General features: G+C 41.8%; 1 protein-coding gene across 1 annotated transcript; it reads right to left on the minus strand.

Moving 5' to 3' along the window:
- Positions 1-6,303: 6,303 nt before the first annotated feature.
- On the minus strand, positions 6,304-9,309 carry LOC136245945 (uncharacterized). The gene is made up of 6 exons (XM_066037399.1): positions 8,868-9,309; positions 8,538-8,825; positions 8,387-8,491; positions 8,073-8,344; positions 6,869-8,008; positions 6,304-6,507 (listed from the first exon to the last, which is right to left on the minus strand). Exons 1-6 carry the CDS (start codon positions 9,307-9,309, stop codon positions 6,304-6,306), a joined length of 2,451 nt encoding a protein of 816 aa, XP_065893471.1.
- Positions 9,310-13,055: the final 3,746 nt, after the last annotated feature.

The following is a 13,055-nucleotide window of genomic DNA, read 5'->3' on the forward strand; positions in this document are numbered from 1 at the left end:
TTCCAGCATGTCACAATCTTGCCATGATGGTATTAGATGGGACGAGTTTCAGTCATCACACAGCACCATACTGATAGCTTCTAATTGCTCCCATACACGCTCTACCATGTCATAACAAGATTCCCAGCGTGTCACATCAACTTTTAACTTATGAATGGGCAAATTCTTCTGCTGTTGAGCTTCAACCAAATCTCTTTGTTTCTTCCAACTCCTTGAGAAGCTGGCCACTAATGCTAGACAAACCCTTAAAGTACGCTTTATCCTGGTATCATTTAGTCCTTTGCCCACTGCTAAATTCAAATTATGTCCAAAACAGCTTAGCCTTACCCATCCTAAAAGGTCACTAGCTAGTTTTACATTAGATCCACTGTCAGTAGTAATCCCAACTAATTTATCTGTCCATTTATGCAGAGTTTCCAACAGAACATCCTTAATGTTAACTGCCGTATGGTCTTGGGGTAGATAATGGGTCTGTAAGCAGTATGACTTGAGTTCTCATTGTTGGCTGATGGCATGACACGTTAAGGCGATGTAAGGATCTCCAGCTGCCGATGTCCACATGTCAGTGGTGGCAGTAAAATGATAAATGTTACCATCAGTAATTTGGCTCTCGATACTGCTTCGAGTCTCTGCTACTAATTCAGGAATGGCAATATTTGTAAAATGGTTTCAGCATGAAAGTTTGTACCTGGGATTAAAAGTACGGAGCATTTCACGAAATCCCACCTTATCCACAGTAGAAACAGGTAGCATATCTCGAGCCAAACAAAATGTCACAGATTTCGTGAACCTTCTATATTCTTGTGACTTTGCTGATAACATTTTTGTCATGTCCCATGTTGTTTCAAGCGATGGCTGCCTACCACTGTCATCGTCTGTCTTCTTCCCCTTAGTGCCAGTAGTGGCTTGCACGATACTGTGCTCGTCTGGATGCTTATAGTGTAAGTGGCTGTACAAATTTCTTGCCACAAGGTCGTCCATTTCCATCAGGTAAGAAACCAAAGTATTTCCATATGAGCGCCTTTGTATGTCGCTTACTGACTAACCTTCTACTGTTCCGGGTGAGTCAGTAGAAGGGTTAGTAGAAGACGACTCGGACTGCAGGGGTGAAGATTCATCCGCCATGTCTCCTTTGTTTTCAGAACACGTGATCATGATTAGTTTTTAATTATGTACGATAATTATTGCCGTGATATCATGCAAGAGTGACGCCTCTACCGATACGTATCGCCATACCGTGCAGCTCTAATCATCAGTATCATCATGGTCAGAAAATGGCTCCCAAATTGGAGCAGCTTTTGAACAATTACTGCTGTGATCTGAATCATCAACATCCTATGACACACAGTTGGCAGATGACTGATTTTCCTATTGCATAAGAAACATAGTATTAGTATATAATAACTTTTAGATACACTGTACCTCTTTCAGTGCAGCCATCAACTTGTCTCTCCAACATTTCACTTCAACATCATAGTCATCACATATCTCATCCAAGATAGACGTAGTTTCAGTTGAAGAAATGTAAACCATAAATGGCTGTAAACATTTGTATACCTGTAAAAAAGAGTATCTTTTACTGTGTGCATGTTTACTATTTATACCTCTTTCTGTGTAGCATTGTTATACAACAACATGGAGAAAACCCTTTGAACCAATGACATATCCTTACGGCGTTTTTTCAACATGACTGAAACTATGAAAGAAAATAACTTTATGCGTAAACTAGTTAAGGTTGGCATAACCAATTTGAATTCGTCAAACAGTGTTCCAGCTAGAAACATTCATCGAATAATAACAGCAATACAATATCACTTGCATTAACCAAGGCCAGAGGAGACGGTCCGGTTGGTCAGGCCTGAGCCGGACCAATAATCTGGAGTTGAACCAACTAGTTGACCAGCTCGAGCTATATTACTCTCATGCAATCTTTGGACGATCACATCTACATGTGGCTACGTACATTTTACAGATGTTATTGAAAATGCATGACACGAGTAGTTACCTAGTTTCTCAGCCTAACTAAAGCACAGAACTACACGTATAGTACCTCCAATTACCTTACAGTACAGCATAACATTCGTATTATTTTGTACAGAAATGATTGTGGGTTCTACGTACAGTATCACGTGTGCTGACAGTTGGCATTTATCACGTGTAAGGCAGGTGCCTTCTTTGATTCTAAACCAGCACACTTATATCACAATTCAATCTTCATAAAATAATCATTAGCATTCCTTGGCTTGTCTCTCTTGGCTTCTTTTACAGGGCGCGGAAGGGCTGGCAGTGACAAACCAGATGACTCATTCTGCGGCAAGAAGCTGTACACCAGTACCATACATTACATGGTGGCCATCTGGATGAGATGTTGAGTAGAAATCACTCCTCTTCAACTACCCACTCGTCCTGTCGAGATACTGAGCAAACTCAGTCTCACCCACATAGCGCCATTTTCGAATACTATACTGATTGGTCTCGTGACTGTCCACCAGTATATTTACGTGATGATCCGTTCACTTCATACAAACCAGTATAGTATATAGTATACTGTGTTTTTGTAGCTGTGTAGCTTTTTATTGTAGCTGTGTGAATTCACTGTATAGTACTTGTATCCTAGCTAAAGGGGGCCATGCTGCATGGGTTCCCTGTGAAATTTGGGGGGAAAGTTGCAAGTTGCTAGCTAGTTTACTTTAAAATTTAGTATCAATTTTAAATTTTAAGGCATTTTCAAGCCTTTAAATTGTAAAAATTCTGCAGCTCTTGGGGGTTGCACCCCCAGACCCCCCTTGAACTTTAAGTAAATGAACCATACAGCAAGTTTCATGCTGTGTCCCCTGTATGTCAGGTCTACAATTATAGATAGTACAGAAAGTCTGCAGAACAACATATAGGCTTGAGCATATTTATATAGCTGGCTAGCAGTGAAATATCACTAAAATTGCATATCTGAGTGTCTAATTTTCAAAAATTTCCTGTGGGGGCATGCCCCCAGACCCCTCTAGAATGCTCTGCACACTCTGCAACAGCTCCTCTCATTGGCATGTATATAGTAGCAATTTCAACATTATAGTCAATGGCCTGACCAACTCAATTTTCCCTTCTCTAGCCCTGATTAACATAACTTCTGGTCCAGGACATGACCTTGTCTGCTTTCTTCTCCTTGCACCTGCTGCACAACGAGATGGTGTAAGTGGAGGCTGTACATTTCTTGGGTCTTTTTGTTGCTGACTCCTGGGTATCTTCAAAAGGTCTTTTTCCAGCATTGTGCAACTGTATTCCTGTAGCTACAGTATTGTCACATAGTATTTACATCACACGGATGCACTAACCTGTACCATTAGACTGAACCACTGGGTTTCAAACGTATAATGTGATTTATTGCACTAGTGCTAGTAGCTCTTTTTGTTTCCTTTGAATTGTCAGTAGCTTTCTTTGGCAATGCACACATAAATATCCTTCTTGAAGCACAGAATCATTGTTAATATTCAAGTTAACGGTGAGAGCCAATAAAAAGAACGTTTCTCAGCCAGGTCCATTAATCAACTTCTTTTTTCTTACTTCAGCCATGAAAGGTAAGTGACATAAACAACTACTGTTCGATGAGGATGACATTCTATTTCATTATTATTTACAACACTTTCTGGTTCCAGTGGCATAGCTACACTGGGGCCTGTGCCCCACCATCAGTATACGTTGTAACTCACGTGATTCGACGCGAGGATCTCTCACAGTGCTACTCAGTAACTTTTTATATGATAATGATTATGATTGAAGGCAGCAAAATGCTGATTACATGCAACGAAAAAAAAAGATATAACAATTGTTTGGGATATTTACAGATAACCAGCTAGAGTGTGTGCATTTATTACAAAGTCTTTGTCATAGCATAAGGAGGGTAGATTGTTCCATTCTTTAATAGTTCTGTAAAAATAATTCATTTGGTATTTGGCGGTGTTGCATAATCAATAGTCTGCTCTTCACCTGACAATTCAGACTGCTCACTATCTTGCGATTCAGACTACTTACCATCTTGTTATTCTGACTCCTCACCACCTCGTGATTTTAACTGCTCTCCATTTTGCAATTCAGGCTGCTCATCATGAGATCCAGATCACAGCCTTGGTTATTGTGGCTATCATCACCATATTCAACTTGAACCAAGTTGTAGTAATCCAGGCCTATTTGGGATTTAAGTGATTTACAAGTAACACAGCTATAGTGTTGCTTACATTTTTATCTTGGTTATCATGAAGAGGAACAGAATTACCCTCTTGATTGGTTCTTGCATAATTCAGTCTACGACAGGTAGCTCCACCACTAAGATCTTCGCCTGTAGCAGTAGGAGTATTGTTGGAGGATCCAGCTTGTGGCCGTTTGTTTGAAGCTTAGAGAATAAGGAGCGCCCCTATTTGATCGCATACACAGTTTAAATAATTTATTGTCAACTGGACACGAAATCAATGACAAGCACAACTAACACAATGATACATCTCAGTCTATTTATATGTCAATGTTCCGGTTATCATCCGTATTCTCTATCTCCCCCCAAGTCTGTATCATAATCACATGGTAGAGACTAATTTAATAAAGGATGATATCTTCTGAGGTTTGCCATTTAGGGGGTTGTCTGATCTGGGTAGAGCGCCGCAACTTGATTGGAGAGGTCTGTGGTTCAACAGGCGGCTGTGGTGAAGTCTCTGTCTGGGCTGGCTGTGGTGATACCATCAACTTAGATGAAATAATTGGAGTTGTTGAGGATGGTCTTGGTGACAATGTAGGAGAGTAACTTTGTGGATGGATCGGGGCTACTGGTTGATCCTGTTCAACAGGAGGGGAGGTCGATATGTGCACCTCAGGTGAATTGCCTGGAGAGGAAACATCAGGATGGATGGGTACATCATCAGTATGTGTAGTGGAGGTTGGTGGTGACTAATCAGCAGAGCAGCTAGGTGGCAGGTACTTCAAGTCATCCAGTATCGATATTTTCCTATCAGGTTTATACACAGGAGAGTATTTTCGTAGAAATTTACGATTTCTGATAGTAATTCTGCCTGAACCATCCACTCTAACAACATACTGATGATACTGACGTACTTCAATGACAATTCCAGTTTTATCCCATTTTCTGGGGTGATTACCAACCTGATTCTGAATCCTTACATGATCCCCGACAGACAGAGGTGGAAGGCGTCAGGTATGCTCTTGCCATCTTTCATGATTGGCTATGTGACGCTTCCTCAGTGCTGCCTCTCTAGCCAGTAATGACTCTTTCCACACTGGATGTGGCTGGTATTTTCCAGGTAGGATTGGGATGAGATCTTTGATAGGTCTGCCAAATATGCACATTGCAGGAGATAGTTTGGTGTCCTTGTCTGGAGTGTTGCGGTATTGCAGAATTGCTTGTTGGAACTTGTCCACATCAAGGTTACCTCCAGGTCCAACATTGTCGACAATTAGTCGCTTGATTGTTTTGACTCCAACTTCTGCTCTGCAATTGCTGTGAGGAAAGGCCACTGAGCTAAGTCGGTGATGAACGCCCCAATTAGATAAAAACGATCTTGTTATGTGGGAGACAAACTCAGGCCCGCCATCAGAAGACAGCTCATCTGAGATCCCATAAGTGGCGAATGTCCGTCGAAGTACCGCAATGAGGCCTTCGGATCCATTCTGCGCCCTTTCAACTATTGGCCAATTGGAATATCGGTCCACAATGACAAGGTAGTTCATTCCCTGTTGGTGAAAATAATCAGCACATATACATTGAAAAGGATACACTGCAAGAATTGGTGGTGTAGGTGGCAAAGCAGGTTGGGATGGTGCCATCTGGTTACAGTGGCTGCAATTGGCCCTAATTGCTTGAATGTCGTAGGTGATACCCAGCCAGAAGATTGAAGCATCCGCTCTAGAAGTCATTGAGGAAGTGCCCTGATGTGCTGCATGAAGAGCAGACAAGCAGCATTGCCGAAGAGATGGTGGAATAACGATTCTATCTTTGTACAGAATTACACCATCTATACTGTACAGATGCTCCTTAAATTGGTGATAGTCTCTAAGCTGAGATGGTAGCTGGCATCTTTGGTCTGGCATACCATCTTCAATAATAGAGAGTGAGGAATGCATATCTGAGTCTGAACTTGTGGCAATGCGGACTTGATTCCAATCAACTATTTGAATGTCCTCAAGTTGAGCAGCCGCAGAATGCCTCAAAGCAGCCTCCATGTCATCTGATGGTAGTTGATCATCACAAGGTACACCTGCAAAAAGTTTAAGAGGAATGTTAAGTCCCGGAGACACGAGAGAATCTTAGGTGATGTAGGAGATGTCATCATCTGATAATTCCATCTTGGATGGGATTGGGTCACCAGAGGGATACCTAGAGATAGCATCAGAAGCTCTGTTCTTAACTCCAGGAATGTGTACCATTTTAAAACTATAGCGGAGAGTTTTTTCCTTAAGGTTACGTAGTCGAGGATTGTTTACTTGATCTAAAGATCTATCTCCAAATATCTTCAATAAAGGTTTGTGGTCAACTGCAACCATAAGATTATCACATCCCAAAACAAAGTGCCTTGCCTTGTCGAGGGCATCCGCCACTGCCAGAGCTTCTCCCTCAATTGGTGCATAACGGGATTATGCAGGGTGAGTGAATCTACTGCCCACTAGGGTGATCTTCCATCCCTGACGACAACAGAAGAGGCCAATTGATGGGCACGAGCAGTGCTTCTTAAAAAGCCAGAAGCCTATGCCATGCCTGGACCAATCTGTAGCAAGGCAAGTTGGTTTGGCTTTGTCAAAGATCTTCACCCCATCAGAAATTTCAGAAACAATCATAGTTTTGGACTCTCCTCAAATAACTGATTAAGACTACCATCCCAATGAAACGGTGTGGCTGGTTTGAGCAGATTTCTAAATGGGAGCATCCGTTCAGCCATGTAAAGGCATATGCCACTTGATTGAGTAGGCCGAACCATGATCTAACATCTGTAATGTTTCTAGGTGTAGGAAACTCCACAATAGCTCTAAGGTATTTCTTACAAGGGCGAACCGTATCGCTTGTTATCTCAAATCCAGCAAATTCCACATTGTCTTGGGCGAACACAAACTTCTCTGGGTTGAGGATGATACCATTTCGTCCACAGATGTCAAGCCATTTGGCTGCTTGAAAGAAACAGTCATGGATAGTGTCTGACCACAAGAGCGTATCGTCCACACATTTAGTCTTCTGGGGGAACAATGCTACAACTTCATCGTAGCGCCTGGAGTAACCATCCCCTGAAGCAATGTATCCTTGAGGTACAGTACAATATCGGTACCTGCCCCACGGAGTGATAAAGGTGGTATAATGACGATCATCAGGGTGAAGAGGAACACTGTGATAGCCATTCCAAGCATCAAATACGGTTTTCTTCTTTCCGTGGGGAACAGATCTAGCCTGATGAAAAGGAGATTGAGTATGGTGAGTTTCCCGAGTGGCATGACTGTTGAGTGGTTGAAAGTCAATGGTCCTCCTAGGCTTTCCATTCTTTTTGGCACAAATGACCATTCTGTGACACCAAGTTACTGGCTCACCAATGGGGACAGGTTCTAAAACACCCAGCCTGACATCTCTGTCCAATTCTGCCTTAACGTCATCTTGCCAATGAATAGGGACCGGTATTGGTGAATGATAGGCAGTTGGTTTCGCCTTGGGGTCAATCATTAGACGCATAGGTGGTCCCTCCATCGTGGGCAAAGGTTGATGTTCACATGTATTAAAAGTGCTGGAGCCATAATATTCTAATAAGAATTGCTTGAGCTTCACTATGTATTCTTCGGTGGCAGCACAGGGGAGGGTGGTGGGGAGAGGCGCCGATTTGGTTCTCCTCGGACAATCACATTTCAGAGAAGCCACTTCCCAAGAGGAACTGGTATGGTCAATACTAAGTACCTGGTGATCCACCCGTGGAGGTATCTCACCTACAATTGGAAATTGAGTTGGTATAATACCCAAGTCCATACAAGCTTCCGACTAAGAAAGAACTTATCTGTATTGTTGGTGATGTAAACCATCTGTCGAGTCACCCTCTCACTACCTGATCGGTCCCTCCCAGATAGCCTAAAAATCGTAGCACCCAGAATCGGATGTCACGATTGTTGGCAGAATGCATCCGCATGTTAACCGGGATGAGATCCTCACTGGAAAGTCCTGACTTCTCAGCCAGCTTGAGCCCTGCCAAGCAACTCTGGCACCCTGTGTCTGCCATGGCATCATCCTTCTCCACTCTCACTGATAACCTGACAAATGGCTGGAGCTTTGATGGGCGCCGCAACCATTTGTTTGATGGTTGATCATAAACATGATGATCTAGGGAAACAGATGTCAAATTATGCTGTATTGTTAACTCACATAAGGCGTCAAATATCGCACTCTCATTAGTGGTATCCACTCTGACCTTGACTTTTGCTCTGCAGACACTTTCAAAGTGATGGTCCTTGCCACAATGGCCACAAACTGCCATATGCTGGGCATTCTCTATGTGTCAGACGTGCGGGTGCACTTTTTCCATGACCTCTCTTCCCACAATATGAGCATGAATCCTGCTCCCTTGGTGGTCTCTCCGCAGCGTCCCTTTTCTGACGCTTATATGTACTGCCAGCAATGGCATCAGTTGCGTGTGGCAAAAGGAGTTGGGTAGCTGACCTCTTACCAGCTTCCTTAGCTTCTATAAATCTAAGCATTTGTTCAAAGGTCATGTCCTGGTTTTTATCACCCAATAGATCGAGCTGAATCTCAGCATCTTCCATACCCCGGCACAACACGTCCCGCAGTATGGCTTCAGTATAACCTACATGAGTGTCACAATTTGTACATTTTTGTATGAACTTACATACACTGGCCTGCCCTCGAAGTCTAGCTCCAAAAGCACGAATTGGTTCACCTCTGTCTTGTTTCATATTGTGGAGCGCCACTCTGGCCACCATAACATTCTCCTCCCTGACTGCCAGGGTCTTCACAGCCGCAAGTACCTCTTCTTCTGACTTTCCCGTAAGAGTTCCTCCAGCATTTCGAGTAAGATCCCTTCGTAGTTGGTCGTCGCAGCATTCAAGTAGTTGGATCACTTTGTCCACACCTGATAGGTTAGTCGCTCTCACATAGTCGCTCCATCTGGACTGAAAATACTGCCATTCTTCCGTCGTTCCAGCAGACGATATACACGGGCGTTTCACCTTTTCAGCTCTCGCCGCAGGAACAACAGGGTGGGGTACAGCATGGACGCTCCCATGTGTTGTGATAAGGGCAACAGCCACCACAGAGTCCACATCCGGCATTTGGTCACGCAACCTTCAATTGGGCACCGGATGGCAGGCATCTCTTCACAATAGCGATGCTCTTTAATTGGATCAGCTGACCTTTCGCCAGGTAGATTGCCAAGCTTTTCGTCCCGGTCTTGAGGAAGCCAGTCGCCAGACAGCCGTCACCCTGAGCATTGAGTTGTGCTTGTCATAGAGAATAAGGAGCGCCCCTATTTGATCGCATACACAGTTTAAATAATTTATTGTCAACTGGACACGAAATCAATGACAAGCACAACTAACACAATGATACATCTCAGTCTATTTATATGTCAATGTTCCGGTTATCATCCGTATTCTCTAAAGCTTTCTTGTTATTGCCATAAAACTTGGAAGAAGTGCTCTAATTACTTAAGATTTTATAGTGTAAAAGAATGCAGTACCTTACCACTCCCTCTTTCCATAGCTTTTGTCCACAGGTGGCACTGAATCTGGCATCTTCACTTTCCACACCACTGGAACAACTTGTGTGTAGTACAGACTTGCAGTCTTCGAATAGTTTCTCTTAAACAAACTGTCATCAGAGAAAGAACAATTCAGTTTTGCCATCACTTTGGACAGCAGCACCTGTCATATTCACCATTTTTAAATATTCCCTGTGTAATACTACATGCGCATCAGTATGTCACAGGAATTTTTAGCTTAAGTGCTTAGTTTAGCTGTTGCCCTTAGCAGCATTAATTATGTTGGAAGATGAATTGTTGTAGGACGATCTTCCGAGCAAAAGGAAAAGGACATTGGACCTAGAAATGTTGTGTGGTCATTGTGGACTGGTGCTTTTAAGACATACAGGACACAAAAGGTACTTTGATGAAGCGAATACAAGAGCATACAAATAAGGAGAGTGGATTACAGGAAGCAGAATAACTAGTGAAGGTGAGTTACCATTTTGCATGTGAATCAGCAAGAGTTGGATAGCTTATGCAAGAGGGTTTTAATATCAAATGTACTACTTTCTGTGGGAAGTTTAAAGGTGCTGGGCCTGCCAGGCAGTGCTGCAGTGCCACAATTCCATGTATGGCACTGCTGCAGACCACAGAAAATGCATTAAAATGGTCAATGTACTATGACATCTCATCTAATAAATGGAAACACTCATCATGTATCACTCAATGAGCATATATGCTAGGTTATTTCTACCTTTAACTTTAGTATTATTCTAACTACTTCCCACCTTTAATATGTGATTACTGTTACAAACCAGCATTTGCCATGCTACTAGAATTGATTTTTGCTAACATAGGTTGTAGAAATTAATTTGTGACCAGATCTGTGAATAGTGGTCTTATATAGCCTTCCATTTGCATGTATTTGGCAACCCATATCTTGACTTATGTATACAGTACTACCCTGAAATTTGATCACAACAAACCCCTAACAAAATCACTATTCTTGCTGTAATATGAAGGTGATAGGTTAAACGCTTAAGGAAATATGATTAGTCAAAGTTGGGAATTTGGAAAGGCTATAAGACTCCTCTTCACAGATCCAGTTATATTTGAGTTTTTATTCAAAACTGTCATTGTTGGCTGCTTTTGTACTAATCATGGAGGATCGAGTAATATCGTATGCTGGGCATGCCAGAGCCAAACAGTGGCCATGGATGATGGTGTGTATTACAGTATGAGTCATATAAGTCAAATGTGTTATTCCAGAGGCCGGCTTCAAGCAGAAACTTGGATTTTATGATGGATATGGCTACCAAGAATGGTATGTAACAGTTACAACGTGTACTCATGCTTTGCCCTAATGTATGCACTCATACCCTATTAAATGTAAGGATACATCAAATAAACTAAACTATTTTTTTACTTCTCAAGACCACCAGCACAACCCAAACACTAGCTACACTGAGCACAATAAGTAATTCTTTATCAGATGAGCATATTCACTATAGTATATATATCCCATGGACAGTTGATGAGATACCAAAGTGTAAAGTAATGTATTGTGATAGCACTACTACAGTATAACCTCTACTATAGTACGTTCACGTTGAGCTGAACCTTGGGTTGTTGATTAAGAAGCCATACAAGATCAAAGGCTTTAAACATGATGTTCATGATGCATTTATTCGTAAGCTTATGTTACGGGCGTGCACTTAATTGTCAAAAATATGGTGTCCAGTGAGTGTGGAGCAAAACCTCTTGGAAAGAGGTTAAACAGCCATAACTGAAAAAGTAATTATAAACATTAGATTGGCTTCAAAAAGTAGTTGTAATTGTACTGATTACTTTCGGTGGGCAATTACAACAAGCCTGATGTACAGTAATATTGTTAGTGTAATAGAGGTCAGAAACTTTTGGACAGAGGTAATTGATAGTAGTGCTGGGTGATAGTGAAAATTTTACTGTCCGAACGATAGTAAGATTCTGTTCACGATAGCTGATAGTATCACGATAGTTAACTTATACAACTTACAAGAACATAAAATGGTATTATTCAGCTGTAAATAGACAAGTATGATAAATTACAAAAAAAACAAGTGATAAAGCAAGTATAGTGACATGTTTACTTAAGGTTTGCTCCTAAAAATGACAACATGTTGACTGTTTCATGTAACAGTGATGCCCGTTTCTCATTAACTAGGTGTCCTGTTAAGCTAAAAGCTCTTTCTGCAGGTACAGAAGTTGCTGGTATGGCTAGGTATTTTCTGGTCGATGAAGCCAGACATGGGTAGCGAGTGGCATTCCGCTTCCACCAAACTAATGGATCTAGGCGACCATGAGCATCATACTGATCAGTAATTACATCAGCTTTTCTGTAGGGTCAGTAATGTTATCTGAATGCTGGAGAAAATCATTAAGTATCATCATTAACTTTCTATGTGTTTTCTGTCGTTTAGGAGCTGGAGTACTGGTGCTTTCGGCAGTGGATTGACTTTCTGATGGCACAGATAATATATTGGAAGCAACTTCAACTAATTCAGGTATGAGGATATCAGATGATACAAATGTAACATTCTTGAACTTAGGATCCAACAACATGGCTTTTTCAAGCATTCCTAAATCACAGCCTTCACCTTAGTACTGGTCAATTTTGTTTAGCATAACTAGTTTCATTTCCTTGACTATGATCATGATCGGATGTCTGTAAAAAACATGATGTGATTTTTTGTGTTAAAGGACGAACAGACGAAATTGTCACCCACTTTTCTCCTCCAATTCCCTCTGTCATATCTACAAAAGGCTTCATTATCTCCACAAACTTATTCATTGTGCTAATTTCAGCATCGGGTGGAATAAGATCTCTTCGTAGCTGTAAAAGTGCTGCAGATAATGGATGTTGCTGTTCCAAGACTCGTTGACCATGTAGTAGCTTGAATACCACCTTGTGGCAACACTGCACTAAGTGATGCTGTTTGTGTTTCAGGTCATACTGCTTTTGCTGCAACACATATGAAGACCGAGGAGAATGGTTGAAATGACTGACCAGCTGCTTACACCTTCCTATGGCTTTAGCAACACTGAAGAATATCCGCTGCTACTAGCTTCAGTGGCTTGTTCTGACAAGGCTTATGTATACTCAGTCAAATGATGTTTCTCGAGATGATACCTTAAGTTACTAGTACCCCCAGTATATTTCAAACGTGTGCAACACTTGTTGCAGTATACTTCTGTCCGCTTTTACTTATCTGGTTCCAACATCCTTCCGTCCTTGCCCGCCAAAAATCTGAAAAACTTCCTTACAACGCTAGTAGTGTTTTCTAGTGGCTGCAATTC

This window comes from Dysidea avara, chromosome 15 (assembly GCF_963678975.1).
Source record: "Dysidea avara chromosome 15, odDysAvar1.4, whole genome shotgun sequence".
Lineage (NCBI taxonomy): Eukaryota > Metazoa > Porifera > Demospongiae > Dictyoceratida > Dysideidae > Dysidea > Dysidea avara.

What these genes read in the sequence shown, in the direction of transcription:
- LOC136245945 (XM_066037399.1), bottom strand. Translation starts at nt 9,309, where the DNA reads ATGCCGGATGTGGACTCTGTGGTGGCTGTTGCCCTTATCACAACACAT. An exon ending in TCGAGGGCAGGCCAGTGTAT is followed by an intron (nt 8,826 to 8,867) that starts GTAAGTTCATAC and finishes ACACTCATGTAG; the next exon opens with GTTATACTGAAGCCATACTG. An exon ending in CACACCGTTTCATTGGGATG is followed by an intron (nt 6,508 to 6,868) that starts GTAGTCTTAATC and finishes CCTTTATTGAAG; the next exon opens with ATATTTGGAGATAGATCTTT.